The 22,399-nt window shown below is 44.0% G+C and overlaps 1 protein-coding gene across 2 annotated transcripts in view; it reads left to right on the top strand.

The window, feature by feature from the left end:
- Positions 1-22,399, top strand: part of HSPD1 (heat shock protein family D (Hsp60) member 1) — a 270,102-nt gene that overhangs the window by 110,141 nt on the left and 137,562 nt on the right. For both annotated transcript variants that reach the window (XM_077275640.1, XM_077275641.1), the window contains exon 9: positions 19,473-19,718. In XM_077275640.1, the coding sequence (XP_077131755.1) occupies positions 19,473-19,718 (246 nt within the window). The remainder of the gene's footprint in view (positions 1-19,472; positions 19,719-22,399) is intronic.

Raw genomic sequence — 22,399 nt, 5'->3', positions numbered from 1 at the left:
TGGCGGTGGCAGAGCAGGGTCACAAGAGGCATGGTGTCGGCAGAGGTGGGGTGATGCGGTACGGCGTGCACCTGAGCAGGGTCCCTTCCTGCTTAGGTGGGCGACGCCACGGCCTGGTGTCCATGGGAGGGTTGCAGCAATGGTTACCGGCACAGGTGCTGGGATGAGGAGGCGCAGTGAGAGGTATGGCGTGAGAGGGGTCCCTTTCCCCGGTGAGGTGATGCAGCAGCCCGGTAATGCAGCAGAGCCGGGTGAATCCTGTTGTTACCGGTGGTGGCGGCAAGCTTCCTGGGGCCGCGCATGCGCAGATGGAGCGCTCTGCTGCCCGGGGCTTCAGGAAAATGGCCGCGGGATGCCGCGCGTGCGCAGATGGGGATCGCGGCGGCCATTTTCCTGAAGCCGAGTTCGCATCTCGGCTTCAGGAAAATGGCTGCCGCGATCCCCATTTGCGCACGCGCTGCATCCCGCGGCCATTTTCCTGAATCCCCGGGCAGCAGAGCGCTCCATCTGCGCACGCGCGGCCCCAGGAAGATGGCCGCCACCACCAGTAACAACAGGATTCACCCGGCTCTGCTGCATTACCGGGCTGCTGCATCACCTCACCGGGGAAAGGGAGCCCGCTCACTGCGCCTCCTCATCCCTGCACCTCTGCCACCGCACCTCTGCCGCCACGGTAAGCCTGCATTGCGACTATTAGACGCATCCCCCATTTTCCCCCCTTTTTTGGGGGGGGAAAAGTGCGTCTTGCAGTCCGAAAAATACGGTAACTGTTTGGAGTGACTGCCTTCAAAACAGCATAAATTCTTCCAGGTAAGCTTGTGTACACTTTCTGAAGGAACTCTGCAGGGAGTTTGTTACAAATATCATGGAGAACGAACTACATACGGATCTTCTGTAAATGTACGCTTGTGCAAATTCTTCTGTCTCCATTTTATCTCTGACTTCCTTGAAGTAATGCCCAGGGCTGTTTGGTGGCCATAGAATCACTTTCAGGATTCCTTATGATTCTTTATGCTGAAGATGATTCTTAATGACATTGGTTCCAAATGTATTTTTCAGCTTAACGACCCCTAGACATACAGCCAATCTGATGCCTCCCAGATGGTATTGCATGATGCCTGTATTTCTCTGCATTCCTGAAAACCCCAACTCCATTTTCTGAAATTCAACCTCAAACATGCTTCACTGTTGCCTGCAGACACTATTTTACTGTTCCACAGCCTTTCAACAAAAACCTGCCTTCTATTAACCCCTTTACCCCCAAGGGTGGTTTGCACGTTAATGACCGGGCCAATTTTTACAATTCTGACCACTGTCCCTTTATGAGGTTATAACTCTGGAACGCTTCAACGGATCTTGGCGACTCTGACATTGTTTTCTCATGACATATTGTACTTCATGATGGTGGTAACATTTCTTCAATATAACTTGCTTTTATTTGTGAAAAAAATGGAAATTTAGCAAAAATTTTGTAAATTTCACAATTTTTAAATTTTGAATTTTTATTTTGTTAAACGAGAGTTATGTGACACAAAATACAGTAGTTAATAAATAACATTACCCACATGTCTACTTTACATCAGCACAATTTTGGAAACAAAATTTTTTTTTTGCTACGATGTTATAAGGGTTAACATTTGACCAGCGATTTCTCATTTTTACAGCGAAGTTTACAAAACCATTTTTTTTTTTTAGGGACCACCTCACATTTGAAGTCAGTTTGAGGGGTCTATATGGCTGAAAATACCCAAAAGTGACACCATTCTAAAAACTGCATCCTTCAAGGTGCTCAAAACTACATTCAAGATGTTTATTTACCCTTCAGGTGCTTCACAGCAGCAGAAGCAACATGGAAGGAAAAAATGAACATTTAACTTTTTAGTCACAAAAATTATGTTTTAGCCACAATTTTTTTTATTTTCCCAAGGGTAAAAGGACAAATTGTACATTAACTTTTGGGGTCCAGTTTCTCTTGAGTTAGCCGATACCCAATATATGGGGGGGAACCACTTTTTGGGCGCACGACAGGGCTCGGAAGGGAAGGAGCGCCATTTGACTTTTTCAATGAAAAATTGGCTCCAATCTTTAGCGAACACCATGTCGCGTTTGGAGAGCCCCTGTGTGCCTAAATATTGGAGCTCCCCCACAAGTGACCCCATTTTGGAAACTAGACCCCCCAAAGAACCTATCTAGATGCATAGTGAGCACTTTGAACCCCCAGGTGCTTCACAAATTGATCCGTAAAAGTGAAAAAGTACTTTTTTTTCACAAAAATTTTTTTAGCCTCAATTTGTTCATTTCCACATGGGCAACAGGATAAAATGGATCCTAAAATGTGTTGGGCAATTTCTCCTGAGTACATCGATAACTCACATGTGGGGGAACCACTGTTTGGGCGCACGACAGGGCTCGGAAGGGAAGGAGCGCCATTTGACTTTTTCAATGAAAAATTGGCTCCAATCTTTAGCGGACACCATGTCGCGTTTGGAGAGCCCCTGTGTGCCTAAACATTGGAGCTCCCCCACATGTGACCCCATTTTGGAAACTAGACCTCCCATGGAAGTGCTTCACAGAAGTTTATAACGCAGAGCCGTGAAAATAAAAAATCATTTTTCTTTCCTCAAAAATGATGTTTTGGCAAGCAATTTTTCTTTTTGCAAGGGTAACAGGAGAAATTCGACCCCAAAAGTTGTTGCCCAGTTTGTCCGGAGTATGCTGGTACCCCATATGTGGGGGTAAACTACTTTTTGGGCGCACGTCAGGGGTTGGAAGGGAGTGAGCACCATTTGACTTTTTGAACGCAAGATTGGCTGGGATCAATGGTGGCGCCATGTTGCGTTTGGAGACCCCTGATGTGCCTAACCCTAATCCCAACTCTAGCCATAACCCTAATCACAACCCTAACCCACCCCTATCCACACCCCTAACCCTAATCACAACCCTAACCCCAACACACCCCTAATCCATCCCTAACCACAACCCTAACCCCAACACACCCCTAACCATAACCCTAACCACAAGCCTAATCTTAACCCTATTTCCAACCCTAGCCCAAATTCCAACCATAACCCTAAGGCTATGTGCCCACGTTGTGGATTCGTGTGAGATTTTTCCGCACCATTTTTGAAAAATCCGCAGGGAAAAGGCACTGCGTTTTATCTGCGGATTTCCAGTGTTTTTTGTGCGGATTTCACCTGTGGATTCCTATTGAGGAACAGGTGTAAAACGGTGCGGAATCCGCACAAAGAATTGACATGCTGCGGAAAATACAACCCAGCGTTTCTGCACGGTATGATCTGAACCATGGGCATAGCGGATTTGGTTTTCCATAGGCCAATACGCTGCGGATCCGCAGCCAAATCCGCACCGTGTGCACATAGCCTAATTCTAAGAGTATGTGCACACGCTGCAGAAAACGCTGTGCACATGCTGCGGAAAAAACTATGCGGGAACGCAGCAGTTTACATTCTACAGCATGTCACTTCTTTCTGCGGATTCCGCAGCGGTTTTACAGCTGCTCCTATAGAAAACCGCAGTTGTAAAACCGCAGTGAAATCCGCAGAAAAACCGCGGTAAATCCGCGATAAATCCCAATCAGTTTTTTGCACTGCGGAAAAATCCACAGAGGACCAGAATATGTGTGAATATAGCCTTACCCTAACTAGTTCTAACCCTAACCCTAGTGGAAAAATAAAAGTAAATATATTTTCTTTATTTTATTAATGTCCCTACCTATGGGGGTGATAAAGGGGGGGGGGGTTCATTTACTATTTATTATTTTGATCACTGTGTTTTATCATAGTGATCAAAATGTACATGGAACGAATCTTCCAGCCGCCAGATTCGGCGGGCGCACTGCGCATGCGCCCGCCATTTTGGAAGATGGTGGCGCCCATGGAACAGACGGATGGACACCGGGAGGCTCGGTAAGTATGAGGGGGGGATTGGAGCACGGGGGGTGGGATTGGAGCACGGGGAGAGCGTACATGATTACGGGGGAGCGGACAGGAGGACGGAGGGGAGCGGACGACAGAACGGAGGACTGGGGAGGAAATCGGTGGCGGGGGTAAGATTAGGGTTTCCAGCCATGGCCGATGATATTGCAGCATCGGCCATGGCTGTATTGTAATATTTCACACTCTTCATAGGTGAAATATTACAAATTGCTCTGATTGGCTGTTGAAAAGTGCAACAGTCAATCAGAGCGATCGTAGCCACGTGGGGGCAAAGCCACCCCCCCCGGGCTAAAGTACCACTCCCCCTGTCCCTGTAGATCGGGTGAAATTGGAGTTAACCCTTTCACCCGATCTGCAGGGACGCGATCCCTCCATGACGCCACATAGGCGTCACAGGTCAGATTGGCACCGAATTTCATGACTCCTACGTGGCGTCACAGGTCGGGAAGGGGTTAAGTATTTTTTGTGACATTTCTCTCTGATTTAAGGGCATAAAAATACAGTTTGAAAATTGCAAAATTTTAATAATTTTCGCCATATTTCCGTTTTTTTCATAATCACAAGTAATATCGAAGAAATGTTACCACTAACATGAAATACAATATGTCACGAAAAAACAATCTCAGAATCGGCAGGATCCGTTAAAGCGTTCCAGAGTTATAACCTCATAAATTGACAGTGGTCAGAATTGTAATAATTGGCTCGGTCACTAAGGGGTTAACAAATAAACGCAAAAATTATCGACCTAAATTTACCACTAACATGAACCCCAATATGTCACGAAAAAACAGTCTCTGAACCGCTAGGATCCTTTGAAGCATTCCTGAGTTATTACCTCATAAAGGGACACTGGTCAGAATTGCAAAAAACGGCAAGGTCATTAAGGCCAAAATAGGCTGGGTCATGAAGGGGTTAAAGAACAGCGGCAAAACAGGGAAAATATATCAGAATGGGGAATATATACCAGGATGGGACCCAGGATGAGCACCGTATACCAGGAATGGATATATATATCAGGGTGGGGGACTTGTACCAGCATGGCGGGGATATACAATGGGTGCAGGAAGTTTTCACACCCCTTTAAATTTTATACCTGTATGTCATCTCCTCCTGTGTATAGTATATACCTGTGTAATCTCTTTCTGTATACAGTATATACCTGTCACCTGCTCCCAGGGTGGATTTGATTTAAATCTAACTGATTTAAATCACAATTTAAATCACTAGTCAGTAAGGCTTGATTTAAATCAGTGATTTCAATCAAAGTTTCTACCTAAACTAGTTCTTGCTACTTTAACATGCAAGTAGATGAAGATTTTTAGAATCACTTTTTATATTACTTTTTTCTCCCCAGTTTAATGGGTTAATCATTCATATTTGGACACCACTGTTCTGTTGTACTTAGGAAGGAGAAAAATAATCCTGACCTTAATAACAATTTAAATAGATTTATTCAACTGAAACAATAACAACATTACAGCATAAGTTATTTGCTTAAACAAACATCCATGTTTGTTAACTAATTTGGCTAAACAAAATATATATATATTTCAAGAAACTTAGACTGTCAGCCCAGCCGACACATGAAAAACTTAAATACTACTGTCCTCTGTAGCTCACTTGTCGTCATCTTCATCATCATCTTCTTCTTTGTTCCTATTCATAATCTGGAAAAGAAAAACAAGCTTTCCTGCTTTATTGGGTCCCAACCGATTTCTCAATTTAGAATGAATGAGTCCAAAGGAAGAGAATATTCTTTCAACGCCTGCAGAAGAAGCTACTGCTGTTAAAATTGGAATCATTACTTGAACAGTCTCTAAATCCAAGCGCTTAAGTGACTTCCACCAGTTTACTGGTGTGACCTTCCTTAAAATATCTTCAGCAAACATATATTTCTTGAATGGTTCCCCCTTAGCTCTGAAGTTTATTATAGTTGGCATTAAAGATGGATGATTGCTGGATACCCATGTCATAGCTAACTCCTCTTCCTCAGCACTTAGGTTTTGACCCTGATATTGGATATTGACAATATTTGCCAAAAAATGAGCTGGAGTCAGTGCTTGTCCCATTCGTTTGTTTACTGCTTGTAATTTAATTCTGTCCATGTGTAGTTCTGTTTTTAAGTGTTCACTCAGTTCCTTCCAAATTTCAACAGCATCCGCAATAAAACAGCTATTTTTCTGTATTTTGTTTAAAGTTTGAGAGATGGGTTTCAGGAAGCTCAGCATATGTTCAACATTTCTCTTAAGCCCAATGTTGAGGATTTTGGCCGTGACAGTGCCATCTATTTTATCTCGATTTTCTTCACAAAGTGTCATCAGAATAGGCCAGTTTTTTATATACTGCTCAAAACAGTCCACCACAGAGTTCCATCTAACATCTTGTGGGAGCGTTAGCTTGGTTCCACCCATCCTTTTCAGAGCTGCTGCAGCAAAATGATTATTACGGAAGTATTTAGCAATTTCAACAACATTAGCCTTGATTTCTGGAACACTTAAGTCTTTGGCTAAGAGGTGCAGCAAATGAGCACTGCAACCATATGTTATTAGCAGCTTTGTATTCCCTCCCTGCTCTTCTAAATCTCTTCTCATCTTGGAGACGTTTGCAGCATTATCAGTGACCAAACTGCGTACTAGACATTTGAATTTTTGTTCACATGTCGTTATAGCTTTTACTGCCACTTCTTGTAAGTATTCTGCTGTGTGTGCATTTCCTGACGTATCAGTTGTTTGTGCAAGGAAGACTTTACCTTCTTCTGTTGTTATACAAGCACATACAATAGGATCATTGTGGACATTACTCCACCCATCAATACTTAGGTTAACAATTTTACCCTCCAGAGCTGTTGCACATTGCTCCATTTCTCTGTCATACACTTGATCCAGCAGTTTCCCTGCAACATCAGCTCTGCTGGGTGGACTGTATCCTGGTCTCAGTGACTGAACCATATTAATGAAATGTGGGTTCTCAGTCAGACGGAAAGAAGAGTTCGTTGCATAAATAAACTGGGCAATTTTTTCATCAATCAACTCTTTTTCTAATCTGCTAGTTCTTATCACAAACCTATCTATGGTTGTTCCAGGAGGTAAAGGTTTTTTCTTCCTTTTGGGTGATGGTGATATGTGGCTGTGGGTGTCTGATGATGATGCTGCTGCTAATGAAGCACTATCCTGGATGGATAACTCTGAAACTGTAGAACAGGATGATGGTGATCTTGGAGGTGGATAGTTTCCAGAATCCATGAATTCCCCTAAACAAAAAAAGTCAATGCTGTTATTTTATTGTTTATACAATTTCTGCTTATTGTACACAACACATCACTGCCCCTGCCCCAAAAGGAATATTTGTTTTTCTTCATAACTGTACCAAATGACAGTAACATGCAGTAATAATAAGAAATATAATTTTTCTCACACATGACAGTTCAGTCTTTAGAAATAGGATTCAATAAATGTTTACCAACCTGAAGATCCTGCCTGTTCAGAAGTGTTTCTTTGGTCATCTTCATCACCGCACTTCTCATGATGTTGCCTCATTCGCGCCATCAGGCCTTGCATCTTTGTTGCATCGTTTGCATTTTGCACGCATGCCTGCCTTACCGATAGGCGAAGGAGCTTCATTAAAATATTCCCAAACTGGGTCTCTTTTACGGCCAGCTGCCATTATAAGGAAAGAATGTAATAAACCTCAGATCGTACACACAAACAGATCCAGACTTGTCTGTCTGTGGCTATGCTGCAGTATTGTGCTCAAAGTTTTACTTTCATTTTCTTGTCTGCTTGCCCTTCCTCCCCCTCACACTTACATTCACATTCTTCTTGTGTTGTGCAGATCTATTCCACTCCAAACAATCAGAAACATATTGTCTAACTTCTTGGACTTGGCACTGAAGGGGTTGATTCTGTATTCATAGGTTTGTAGAACAATAGGATTAAGGTCTTTTTCTCAACTCTGTTCATGTTGTAACATTTTTGCCGTGAAGAAGAGGCTGAGACCTCTGCGGAGTCAAATTCAGTTTTGAGAACTGCGTAAGTAAAGCGAGCGCCTGTGATAATATAGGAGAGAAACTGCCCACTTATACTACAGAAACCTCTGGAAGAGCATGGCATTGTGAATGTTACACATATACAGCCTTTATTCTACTGAGTTAAACAACTCCGCTTTATCTCATGATGGAAGAACCTTTGGATGGTAAAATATTTTCCTCAAAAAGCAGTTTATTGAAAAAAATCCGATTTAAATAAAAAAATCCAATTTTTTTTTAATTTTTTAAAAAAAAAACATTGATTTTTATCCACCCTGCCTGCTCCTGTATATAGTATATATCTGTATGTCATCTCCGCTGTATATAGTATATGCATGTATGTCCTCTCCTCCTGTATATTTTATGTACCGGTCATCTGCTCCTGTATATAGTATATATCTGTATGTCATCTCCGCTGTATATAGTATATGCATGTATGTCCTCTCCTCCAGTATACAGTATATACCTGTATGTTATCTCCTGTATATTTTATATACCTGTCATCTGCTCCTGTATATAGTATATACCTGTATGGCATCTTCGCTGTATATAGTATATACCTGTATGTCATCTCCTGTATATTTTCTATACCGGTCATCTGCTCCTGTATATACATACCTGTATGGCATTTCCTCCTGTATATAGTATATACCTGTAGGTCATCTCTTTGAGGGGGGAGGAATAAAAATAGTCCGTTTTTTTTTTCTTCCTTTTTGGGATCGGCGCAGCGGTCTGGGGAGCCTCGGCGGGCTCTTTTCTTGCGGCCTGGTCATAGTGGCCAAACTGTCACTGTCTTTATCTCGCTGCTGCTGCATGGTTGCGGTAGGAGTTTGTAAGGCCATGCCAGGGTCCTGCTGCATCGTGGTGGCAGAACGGAAGGCCATGCCAGGGTCCTGCTGCTGCATGGTGGTGTCAGTGGAGGAGGTCCAAGCAGGAGCAGCAGTTGTCTTGGTGGTGGCGGTGGGCTGTCCTACAGCACTCTGTATGGTGGTGGTGCTGTAGTGGTGTCCGGCAGTGCTTGGAATGAAGATGGCTGTGCAGTGGTATGCAGCAGAGGTCGGCATTGAGGTCAAGCGTGACAGTGTAGGCACAGGTGGATATGCCGCCACTGTCTGCTGAAAATACAGACTCTGCTGCATAGCCTGCACGTAAGCAGCATTGCAGGCCCGCATGACACTAAGCTGGAGATCAGGAGTAAGGTGTTCCGACATGCCCTGTTCAATTTGGTTAAAAAAATGATGTGCTGGCCTCTGGAGGTCGGCTTTTACTTGGTCAAGGCTTTTGGTGACCTCCTGGATACGTGTATTCATATGGCTAATGGCAGTATCCAGTTGGTCACCCAAAGCCTTGAGTCCATCGTGAAAAACTGAGCTCAAGTGCAAAAACTCGGGCATGAGTGACCTGTCTGATGCCCTCTGCCGCTGTCGGTAGGAGACCCCTCCCCGCCAAAAAAAGGGGCAGAGGATGGACCAGCTTCCTGGTCTCCAGTTAGTGTGGCAGGCCCACTTGCTGCAGCGCTGCAGGATGGCTGGGACGGGTCCGTGGCTGTCTTATGAAGGACCGCTCCAGAACCTGGGTCAACAGTACTGCTCCATGTGCTGTGAAAAAAGGAAAAAAAATACCAAAAACTTAAACGCCAACTCCTGTTGAATAGAAACATACAGATTATGGCAAAACAACACAACCTAATACACAGGAAAAATACTTACGTGCTCTGGGCGAGGACTTGTCTTAAAAATGCTAGAATGCGGTGGTATTTATACTTTTTGTTCCTTGCTCAAGAACCACTGGGAACACTGCTCTCTTGACGCAGGGTACTTGTTGAAGCGGTCCTTTATCGAACTCCGTGTTTTGACTTTGAGCACTGGTAAAAAAAAAATGGTTAGACAATGGAATTTAGACGTGTGATGAGTTTCTGTCATCACACACAGTTGTGTGAGCACGGCCAAGGTCTCTGCTGCTTCACACTGCGTTGCAATACTTACAAAATGCATTTCGGACCCGAGTCGGGGCGTTGTCCCAGCCATCCCACATTGCTTTGGCCACCTCATTCCATAGCCGCCGGATCGTCACATTGTCTGAGTGCTGTGGAACCCGGGTGTCCCACAACGGGACTCGCTTATGGACCTGGGAGATGAGGATATCGTTGTCAATGAGGTCCTCATCCCGTTCTGGAACCTAAAAAATAAATGAAGATATTAATGTTGGATACATTACATAAGGAAAACAAAGAAAACAGAGGCTGAGAAATGGCATAAATAATGAAAGTCAAGATAAAAAAGGTGTCCAGAAGAAAAATGTAAAGAAAGAGGAAAGTAAAGGAAGATTCAAGAATAAAAGGGAGGATACCATAAACAGTCAGTCAGGTATACTTAGACACTGCAGCCTTGCCACCCGACCGTGACCCCTCTGCTCCTGCTCACCCTCTGCTGCAATGGAAGTGCTCTAAAAAAAAAAAAATTGTCACGTGTGTAGATTTGACAGTGGATACTTACCAATCTGAGGAGTTGAGTACTCACTTCACTGACATGTTCGGCTTGAGAAGGCCCATGATGTTGCTCCTCGTCAGAAAAAGATGACATTCTGATGCATGCAGAAAGAAATGGCAGATATTAGGACATGTAGAGACAGAAAATTGAACAATGAGTACAGTGGGGCAAAAAAGTATTTAGTCAGTCAGCAATAGTGCAAGTTCCACCACTTAAAAAGATGAGAGGCGTCTGTAATTTACATCATAGGTAGACCTCAACTATGGGAGACAAACTGAGAAAAAAAAATCCAGAAAATCACATTGTCTGTTTTTTTTATCATTTTATTTGTATTTTATGGTGGAAAATAAGTATTTGGTCAGAAACAAAATTTTATCTCAATACTTTGTAGTATAGCCTTTGTTGGCAATGACAGAGGTCAAACGTTTTCTGTAAGTCTTCACAAGGTTACCACACACGTTGTTGTTGGTAGTTTGGCCCATTCCTCCATGCAGATCTCCTCTAGAGCAGTGATGTTTTTGGCTTTTCGCTTGGCAACACGGACTTTCAACTCCCTCCAAAGGTTTTCTATAGGGTTGAGATCTGGAGACTGGCTAGGCCACTCCAGGACCTTGAAATGCTTCTTACGAAGCCACTCCTTCGTTGCCCTGGCGGTGTGCTTTGGATCATTGTCATGTTGAAAGACCCAGCCACGTTTCAACTTCAATGCCCTTGCTGATGGAAGGAGGTTTGCACTCAAAATCTCACAATACATGGCCCCATTCATTCTTTCATGTACCCGGATCAGTCGTCCTGGCCCCTTTGCAGAGAAACAGCCCCAAAGCATGATGCTTCCACCACCATGCTTTACAGTAGGTATGGTGTTTGATGGATGCAACTCGGTATTCTTTTTCCTCCAAACGCGACAAGTTGTGTTTCTACCAAACAGTTCCAGTTTGGTTTCATCAGACCATAGGACATTCTCCCAAAACTCCTCTGGATCATCCAAATGCTCTCTAGCAAACTTCAGACGGGCCCGGACATGTACTGGCTTAAGCAGTGGGACACGTCTGGCACTGCAGGATCTGAGTCCATGGTGGCGTAGTGTGTTACTTATGGTAGGCCTTGTTACATTGGTCCCAGCTCTCTGCAGTTCATTCACTAGGTCCCCCCGCGTGGTTCTGGGATTTTTGCTCACCGTTCTTGTGATCATTCTGACCCCACGGGGTGGGATTTTGCGTGGAGCCCCAGATCGAGGGAGATTCAGTGGTCTTGTATGTCTTCCATTTTCTAATTATTGCTCCCACTGTTGATTTCTTCACTCCAAGCTGGTTGGCTATTGCAGATTCAGTCTTCCCAGCCTGGTGCAGGGCTACAATTTTGTTTCTGGTGTCCTTTGACAGCTCTTTGGTCTTCACCATAGTGGAGTTTGGAGTCAGACTGTTTGAGGGTGTGCACAGGTGTCTTTTTATACTGATAACAAGTTTAAACAGGTGCCATTACTACAGGTAATGAGTGGAGGAAAGAGGAGACTCTTAAAGAAGAAGTTACAGGTCTGTGAGAGCCAGAAATCTTGATTGTTTGTTTCTGACCAAATACTTATTTTCCACCATAAAATGCAAATAAAATGATAAAAAAAACAGACAATGTGATTTTCTGGATTTTTTTTTCTCAGTTTGTCTCCCATAGTTGAGGTCTACCTATGATGTAAATTACAGACGCCTCTCATCTTTTTAAGTGGTGGAACTTGCACTATTGCTGACTGACTAAATACTTTTTTGCCCCACTGTATATTCTAGCCAATGCCTTTATTTTCTGAGTCTTGTTTCCTCCAAGGTGCTTCTGTCTGTCTGCTCTGCTTCTCTGGCTGCCGAGTTGACCTGCAAATGTCATCTCCCTCCCTTCATCACCTTGTATGTGGGGGGTGGCTAATTAGTGTCTAGACATGTTTTTCTCTGGTGCAACGCATGCGTTCACAAGCGCAAGCAAACGCATGTGCTTGCGGCCGCATGTATTCACATAGACAGCAGTGCTTTTTTTTGCTGCATTCCATCCGCTAACAACCGCATACGTTTCTAGGCGGCAAATTGACACCTCTAATATTACTACATGTAGCGTTTAGCGCGCCAAACCGCAGACGACTAAACGACGCATGCGTCGTCAAATGTGGGAAAACGCAATCGAAAACACACGTGTCCCTAATGTTAAAGAAAGGAATACATAATGCATGCGGATAATTGCGGAAGAAACGCTGCGGACACAACCGCAAATGTGAAACCGGCCTCACAAATAAAGTTGCGTCGCTGACCGATTTTCCGACGTGCACAAAAAACTTTACAGTCACTGAAGCAGAAAACAGCTGACCGCACCATCCAATTTCAAGCTTTGTGAACACACAATGAACGTTTTCTCTGCACGACGGACCTCTATTTTACAACGGATCCAGTGCCCGACGGATGAAACAGATGGCAATCCGTCGCTAATACAAGTCAATGGGAAAATGCAGGATCCTGCATTCTAAAAAATGGACGCATTGTGACGGATCTGAAAAGACTGAAGTGTGAAAGTAGCCTTAGGCTACTTTCACATTAGCGTCGTTCAACGCATGTCGCAATGCGTCGTTATGTAGAAAAAAACGCATCCTGCAAAGTTGCCCGCAGGAGGATACGTTTTTTCTCCATAGGCTTTCATTAGCGACGCATTGTGACGGAGTGCCACACATCGCAACCGTCGTGCGACGGTTGCGTCGTGTTTTGGCGGACCGTCGGCACAAAAAGTTACATGTAACTTTTTTTTTTTTTTTTTTTTTTTGCACGTAGTGTCCGCCATTTTCGACTGCGCATGCGCAGCCGAAACTCCACTCCCTCCTCACCGGACATTACAATGAGGCAGCGGAAGCGTTGTAAAACTGCTTCCGCTGCCCATGTCGGGCATTACTTTCACAATGCGCGTCGGCCCTACGCATAGCGACGGCCCCGTGCCGACGCTAGTGTGAAAGAAGCCTTAGTATGCAGCTGTACAAAGCAGTGTTCTGTTTGCAAGTGATTGTCAGACTTTTATTTATTGGGAGGAGTGCACAGTCAGTTATTTGTGAAAAAAAAACAGAAATTTGGCGAAAATTTTGAAAATTTCGCAATGTTCACATTTTGAATTTTTATTCTGTTAAACTGTGAAGGAGAAAATGTCTAATGAAATCAATTATTAAACCTTATATAAGTAAGTTCAGATATTGTCTAGCAAAATTGAGTCTATTTCCTGATCAGCAGCACACTGGAAGGAACTTCTGGAATGTGAAGACGTTACTGATTATCGGACAAAGAAACTGAATACCATATATGGAAGTGAAGTTGAAAATGAAGCTTGGAATGAACCAATCAGAGTGACACTAACTATTCTAAAGTTGTGCGACCTCCCCCATTTCCTGTTCTTTTAGTATGTTCCTTTGTTAAGAATAAACCAGTTGTTGTGAGCCATCGCTGAGACAGGCTGTGTGTGTATCATCTTTGTGAATTTGATACATTCTGGGCCTCTAAGCTAGCACTCAGCTTATATTTGGTCAGGTACAAGCAATCACATAGATCTCACTTTAAGAGATCACCCTCACAAAACCAGAGAGCTATATGACACAAAATAGTTAATAAATAACATTTCCCACATGTCTACTTTACATCAGCACAATTTGGGAAACAAAATTTTTTTTTTTGCTAGGAAGTTGTAAGGGTTAAAATTTGACCAGTGATTTCTCATTTTTACAACAAAATTTACAAAACCATTTTTTTTAGGGACCACCTCACATTTGAAGTCAGTTTGAGGGTTCTATATAGCTGAAAATACCAAAAGTGACACCATTCTAAAAACTGCACCTCTCAAGGTGCTCAAAACCACATTCAAGAAGTTTATTAACCCTTCAGTGTTTCACAGCAGCAGAAGCAACATTGAAGGAAAAAATGAACATTTAACTTTTTAGTCACAAAAATGATCTTTTAGCAACAATTTTTTATTTTCCCAAGGGTAAAAGGAGCAACTGGACCACGAAAATTGTCCAATTTGTCCTGAGTACGCTGATACCTCATATGTGGGGGTAAACCACTGTTTGGGCGCACGGCAGGGCTCGGAAGGGAAGGAGCGCCATTTGACTATTTGAATGAAAAATTGGCTCCTATCTTTAGCGGACACCATTTCGAGTTTGGAGAGCCCCCGTGTGCTAAACATTGGAGCTCCCCCCACAAGTGACCCCATTTTGGAAACTAGACCCCCCAAGGGACTTATCTTGATGCATAGTGAGCACTTTAAAGCCCCAGGTGCTTCACAAATTGATCCGTAAAAATGAAAAAGTACTTTTTTTCACAAAAATTATTTTAGCTTCAATTTTTTCATTTTCACATGGGCAACAGGATAAAATAAATCCTAAAATTTGTTGGGCAATTTCTCCTGAGTACACCGATACTTCACATGTGGGGGTAAACCACTGTTTGGGCACATGGTAAGGCTCGGAAGGGAAGGAGCGCCATTTGACTTTTTGAATGGAAAATTAGCTCCAATCGTTAGCGGACTATCACGGGGAGACTAGGTGGGCGAGAGCTAATAACCCGGGTCCCTGCAATTTCCCTCAGACTAGGGGAATCCTGACTGGCCCGCTACCTGAAGTTTACACTGATGGTGTGCATGTTCAGGCCTCGAACCTCACCCTGCTTCCTGATTCAACCCTGAGCTGGAAGCCTGCGCCCTCCACCCAGTGAATGCAATACACCAATTCCCACAGTTAGCACAAACAAGGATAAAGGAAAATATACACCACGCGGCAGTCACTCAGGAATACACTATAAATGTGCAGGGAAAAATAAACACAAATATAGGAAGGAGTAAATAAGACAAGGGAAAATACACCACCAGCAACAATTCTCCAACGACCAGCTCTCCACTCCAGACCAAGATAACAAATGCGCAAGACAGAAGCTATAATCGGCGACGCCCAATGATCAGGAGAACTATTTAAAGGCCCAGCTTCCAATCCGAGGACAAGGTAAATTAACACCGGAACAACTAGATAAAATCTAGCCAACGCCAATGAGCAAATAGTGGTCAAAAGCGGAATTACCGCTGTCGGTCGGACGACCTGGTCTGAACAGTGTCCGACATGACACGGACACCATGTTGCGTTTGAAGAGCCCCTGTGTGCCTAAACATTGGAGCTCCCCCACAAGTGACGCCATTTTGGAAACTAGACCCCGCAAGGAACTTATCTAGAGGCACAGTGAGCACTTTAAACCCCCAGGTGCTTCACAGAAGCTTATAACTCAGCAGTGAAAATTAAAAAATAATTTTTCTTTCCTCAAAAATGATTTTTTTTTAGCCCACAATTTTTTATTTTCCCAAGGGTAACAGGAGAAATTGGACCCCAAATGTTGTTGTCCAGTTTGTCCTGAGTACGCTGATACCCCATATGTGGGGGTAAACCACTGTTTGGGCACATGCCGGGGCTCGGAAGTGAAGTAGTGACGTTTTGAAATGCAGACTTTGATGGAATGCTCTGCGGGCGTCACATTGCGTTTGCAGAGCCCCTGATGTGCCTAAACTGTAGAAACCCCCCACAAGTGACCCCATTTTGGAAACTAGACCCCCAAAGGAACTTATCTAGATGTGTGGTGAGCACTTTGAACCCCCAAGTGCTTCACAGGAGTTTATAACGCAGAGCCGTGAAAATAAAAACATCATTTTTCTTTCCTCAAAAATAATTTTTTAGCCCACAATTTTTTGTTTTCCCATAGGTTACAGGAGAAATTGGACCCCAAAAGTTGTTCAGTTTCTCCTGAGTACGCTGGTACCCCATATGTGGGGGTAAACCACTGTTTGGGCACACGTCAGGGCTCGGAAGGGAGAGAGCACCATTTGACTTTCTCAACGCAAGATTGGCTGGAATTAATGGTGGCGCCATGTCACGTTTGGAGACCCCCTGATGTGCCTAAACAGTGGAAACCCCTCAATTCTAACTCCAACCCTAATCCCAACCCTAACCACAACCCTAACCCCAACACACCCCTAACCCTAGTCTTAACCCTTATTCCATCCCTAACCCTAAGGCTATGTGCCCACGTTGCAGATTTGTGTGCAGATTTTTCCGCACCGTTTTTGAAAAATCTGCAGGTAAAACGCACTGCGCTTTACCTGCAGATTTACCACGGATTTCCAGTGTTTTTTGTGTGGATTTCACCTGCGGATTCATTATGGAGCAGGTGTAAAACGCTGCAGAATCCGCACAAAGAATTGACATGCTGCGGAAAATAGAACACAGTGTTTCCGCGCTGTATTTTCCGCACCATGGGCACAGCGGATTTGGTTTTCCATAGGTTTACGTGGTACTGTAAACGCGATGGAAAACTGCTACGAATCCGCAGTGACCAATCCGCTGCGTTTCCGCAGCCAAATCCGCACCGTGTGCACATAGCCTAATTCTAACCCTAATTGTAACCCTAACCCTAATTCTAGCCCTAAGTGCAACCCTAGCCCTAAGTGCAACCCTAGCCCTAAGTGCAACCCTAGCCCTAAGTGCAACCCTAGCCCTAAGTGCAACCCTAGCCCTAAGTGCAACCCTAGCCCTAAGTGCAACCCTAGCCCTAAGTGCAACCCTAGCCCTAAGTGCAACCCTAGCCCTAAGTGCAACCCTAGCCCTAAGTGCAATGGAAAAACAAAAATAAATATATTTTCTGTATTTTATTATTGGCCCTACCGATGGGGGTGGTAAAAGGGGGGGGGGGGGTTATTTACTTTTTTTTTTTTTATTTTGATCGCTGTGATAGAACTTATCACAGCGATCAAAATGTACAGGGAACGAATCGGCCGGCAGATTCGGCGGGCACACTGCGCATGCGCCTGCCATTTTCCAAGATGGAGGCGCCCATGCGAGAAGACCAAGGACACCGGGAGGGACACCGGGACTAGGTAAGTATGGGGGGGGTGCGATCGGACAGCGGGGGGGGGGAGGAAGGGGGAGGGGCGGAGGGGAGAGGAAGGCGCTTAGGACAGGACGGAGGGGTACAGAACACTGACGGCGGCTGCAGAACACCGCTATCAGTCGGTGGGGGGGCCAGATCGGGGTCTCCAGCCATGGCCAATGCTATTGCAGCATCGGCCATGGCTGGATTGTAATATTTCACCAATTTTCATAGGTGAAATATTACAGATTGCTCTGATTGGCTGTTTCACTTTCAACAGCCAATCAGAGCGATCGTAGCCACGGGGGGGGCGAAGCCACCCCACCTGGGCTGTAGTACCACTCCCCCTGTCCCTGCATGTCGGGTGAAATTGGAGTTAACCCTTTCACCCGGCCTGCAGGGACGCGATCCGACCATGACGCATATGCTGCGTCACAGGTCGGATTGGCACAGGTTTTCATGATGCATACGCTGCGTCAAAGGTCGGGAAGGGGTTAAAAATGAAGGTTCTTGGCACACAAATTACCCACTTCATGAGCGCCCATCGATAGTGATGAGCGAATATACTCATTGCTCAAGATTTCTCGAGCATGCTCTGGGAGGTCTGAGTATTTGTAAGGCCTCTTTCACACTTCTGTCTTTTCAGATCCGTTGCAATGCATCGTTTTGGGAAAAAAACGGATCTTGCAAATGTGCCCACAGGATCCGTTTTTTCCCCTTAGACTTGTATTACCGACTGATCTCGACACGTCGCATCCGTCGTGCGACGGATCCGTCGTGTTTTGGTGGACCGTCATCTGGGAAAAACGTTCAATGTAACTCTTGTCTGCGTCGAAAAAACGTACAGCAACGGATCCTGCGGCGTCCATCGGCTAGAATGGAAGCCTATGGGAGCAGGATCCGTTGCTGTCCGTCAAATAACGGAATCCAGCAACAGATTCCGTTTATTTACACTGAGCATGCCTGAAAGGATTTCTATTCCTTTAATTTAAGCCATTTTTCCTGCAGCTGCTGCGTCGACGGAGCCATCAAACAGGATCCAGTGCATCCGTTTTTACAGTCTGCACAGGATCCGTCTTGTCAACACTTTGACGGATTGTGACTGATTCTAAAAGACGGAAGTGTGAAAGAGGCCTAAGTGCTCGGAGGTTTAGTTTTTGTTGACGCAGCTGCATGATTTACAGCTGCTAGCCAGGATAAGTACATGTGGGGGTTGCCTGGTTGCTAGGGAATCCCCACATGTAATCAAGCTGGCTAGCAGATGTAAATCATTCAGCTACGGCCATGAAAACTAAATCTCCTAACACTAAAAAATACTCGGACACCCGAGCGTGCTCAGGAAATCTCGAGTAACGAGTATACTTGCTTGCTCATCACTACCCATCAAATATGGCAAGGTGACCTTTTTTTTAGTATAACAGCTGTTGCTTATTGTGGATGGCACAAGCACAACTTCTCTTCTATCTCTCTTACTTGTCCCAATTCTGTAAATCGCTTGCAGACTTAACATAGTTTTTAGTTTTATTCCCACAAAATGGTGTATTGGTCTGAAGCATTAAGAATGAGTCCTTGGGGTGATGAAATGGCCCCAACTGAGCAGAACTTCCAGTCATTGTGGGATTACGTGAAGAGATAGTTTGGACAAGCCTGCACTCACAGATCTGTGGTCAATTCTCTTAATATGTTTGTAACCACCTTCTTTTCGAGTTTTTCAAAAACTGTGCAAGTGTACATAGAAGAATTAATGATGTGATGTTTTAAAGACAAATGTTGGTCGCACCAAATACTTAATTTGATTGAGGTTTCTTTTCTTTCTTTTGCATGTTTCATTTTACTAATTGATTGATTAAAATTGTGCTGGTCTTAATTTAAAGGTTTTTTTTTTTCTTTCCGTGAGCAATATTGGCCTGGCTGCATGCTGGAATGTTTAGCGTTATTTCGCTTAATCTTCCCCACCATTTGATGAAATTGTTACTATCTTTCACTACCTCACACATCCCTTCTTAAGTGATATGTGTGTGTATACACTGTAATAATTTAGTGAGTGTGTTCATCTACTTAATTGTTAAAATGTTTGTGTTTTCTTTACTAGGTGTTTGGGGAAGAGGGTTTAAACTTGAATATTGAAGACATTCAGCCACATGACTTTGGAAAAGTGGGTGAAGTTATTGTTACTAAAGATGATTCTATGCTTCTAAAAGGAAGAGGCGAAAAGGCTCAAATTGAGAAACGAATTCAAGAAATTCAAGAACAATTAGAATCTACAAATAGTGAATATGAAAAGGAAAAGTTGAATGAGAGACTGGCTAAGCTTTCTGATGGAGTAGCCGTGCTAAAGGTAATTATAGACCAGTGCCATTTATCTGTTGATTTCGCCTCATCCTTACCTTATTTGACCCAGTTGCTATTAGGTATTCATGGAATTTAGATAATGTTGACACTATTGACCAGTGTAGAGTTGTAGAATAATAAAACTATTTTTTTTGTATCCTCTCTTTTGCATTGTAGATGGGAAAAATAGAGACCATGCTGGTCTAGGACTGGTTGATTACTCAAATGAATTCACTATTTGAGGTCAACACTGTTTTTATTTTTAACAAAAAAGAAAATACAATGTTCCAGTTCGTCCCTCCGGACAGTACCATAGAGGTAGTCCTTCCTTGACCTATAGCGGGACAGGATCACAGAGAGTTAAAACACCTCCACCCTCCAGGGGACAGTTGTATTAGAGGTTGCTCCTAGATGTATAAATATGCGGGTACAGTACAAAGACCTTTCTGATGATCTTTTTAATCATAGACCTGAGACAGGGACAAGAGGGCATCCTCTACGTCTGGAGGAAAAAAGGTTTAAGCATAATAGCAGACGCGGATTCTTTACTGTAAGAGCAGTGAGACTGTGGAACTCTCTGCCGTATGATGTTGTAATGAGTGATTCATTACTTAAATTTAAGAGGGGACTGGATACCTTTCTGGAAAAGTATAATGTTACAGGGTACATACACTAGATTCCTTGATAGGGTGTTGATCCAGGGAACTAGTCTGATTGCCGTATGTGGAGTCGGGAAGGAATTTTTTTCCCCAAGGTGGAGCTTACTCTGCCACATGGTTTTTTTTTGCCTTCCTCTGGATCAACATGTTAGGGCATGTTAGGTTAGGCTATGGGTTGAACTAGATGGACTTAAAGTCTTCCTTCAACCTTAATAACTATGTAGAGTGAAGATAGCCTGTGGAGGTTCATTGTATGGACTCAGGGGGTTGAGGGGGTCTCTGCCTTCCCTTACCCCTGTCAAACTGTCCGTGGCCAACATCCAGCCTGTGTATCATCTGCAGTAATGCAGCATTCCTGTTGTGACGCTGCTTCGCTCCATGGTGGACTTTTGGCCTTACCAGCTCCCCCTGTTCTTCTAGTTGGTGTTGAGCCAGCACATGTGGTAAGGGCACGGTGTAATATTGCTGATTGCCTAGGCCTCTGGGCTGATGCTAGCCTCATGCGTTTGTGCTATAACTTGAGCCTAGAGCCTCATATGCTGAGGTTTTGATTTCACATACAGTACAGACCAAAAGTTTGGACACGCCTTCTCATTTAAAGTTTTTTCTGTATTTTCATGACTATGAAAATTGTACATTCACACTGAAGGCATCAAAACTATGAATTAACACACGTGGAATTATATACTTAACAAAAAAGTGTGAAACAACTGAAATTGTCTTATATTCTAGGTTCTTCAAAATAGCCACCTTTTGCTTTGACTGCTTTGCACACTCTTGGCATTCTCTTGATGAGCTTCAAGAGGTAGTCACCGGGAATGGTTTTCAATTCACAGGTGTGCCCTGTCAGGTTTAATAAGTGGGGTTTCTTGCCTTATAAATGGGGTTGGGACCATCAGTTGTGTTGTACAGAAGTCTAGTGGATACACAGCTGTTAGTCCCACTGAATAGACTGTTAGCTGCTTTTTTCTTGCCATAATATAAATTCTAAGTAAAGAAAAACGAGTGGCCATTGTTACTTTTAGAAATTAAGGTCAGTCAGTCCAAAAAGATTGGGAAAACTTTGAAAGTGTCCCCCAAGTGCAGTGGCAAAATCCATCAAGCGCTACAAAGAAACCTGGCATACATGAGGATCTCCCCAGGAAAGGAAGACCAAGAGTCACCTCTGCTTCTGAGGATAAGTTTATCCGAGTCACCAGCCTCAGAAATCGCAGGTTAACAGCAGCTCAGATTAGAGACCAGGTCAATGCCACACAGAGTTCTAGCAGCAGACACATCTCTACAACAACTGTTAAGAGGAGACTTTGTGCAGCAGGCCTTCATGGTAAAATAGCTGCTAGGAAACCACTGCTAAGGATAGGCAACAAGCAGAAGAGACTTGTTTGGGCTAGAGAACACAAGGAATGGACATTAGACCAGTGGAAATCTGTGCTTTGTTCTGATTAGTCCAAATTTGAGATCTTTGGGTCCAACCACCGTGTCTTTGTGCGATGCAGAAAAGGTGAACGGATGGGACTCCTACATGCCTGGTTCCCACCGTGAAGCATGGAGGAGGAGGTGTGATGGTGCTTTGTTGGTGACACTGTTGGGGATTTATTCAAAATTGAAGGCATACTGAATCAGCATGACTACCACAGCATCTTGCAGCGGCATGCTATTCCATCCGGTTTGCGTTTAGTTGGACCATCATTTATTTTTCAACAGGACAATGACCCCAAAACACCTCCTGGCTGTGTAAGGGCTATTTGACCAAGAAGGAGAGTGATGGGGCTCTACGCCAGATGACCTGGCCTCCCCATTCACCAGATCTGAACCCATTTGGGGTGAGCTGGACCGCAGAGTGAAGGCAAAAGGGCCAACAAGTGCTAAGCATCTCTGGGAACTCCTTCAAGATTGTTGGAAGACCATTTCCGATGACTACCTCTTGATGCTCATCAAGAGAATGCCAAGAGTGTGCAAAGCATTCATCAATGCAAAAGGTGGCTACTTTGAAGAACCTAGAATATAAGACATAATTTCAGTTGTTTCA

The sequence above is a fragment of the Ranitomeya variabilis genome, chromosome 7, assembly GCF_051348905.1.
Source record: "Ranitomeya variabilis isolate aRanVar5 chromosome 7, aRanVar5.hap1, whole genome shotgun sequence".
Taxonomy (NCBI): domain Eukaryota; kingdom Metazoa; phylum Chordata; class Amphibia; order Anura; family Dendrobatidae; genus Ranitomeya; species Ranitomeya variabilis.
Note: the sequence above shows the minus strand (reverse complement) of the source record. Positions and strands in the feature narration are given on the sequence as shown.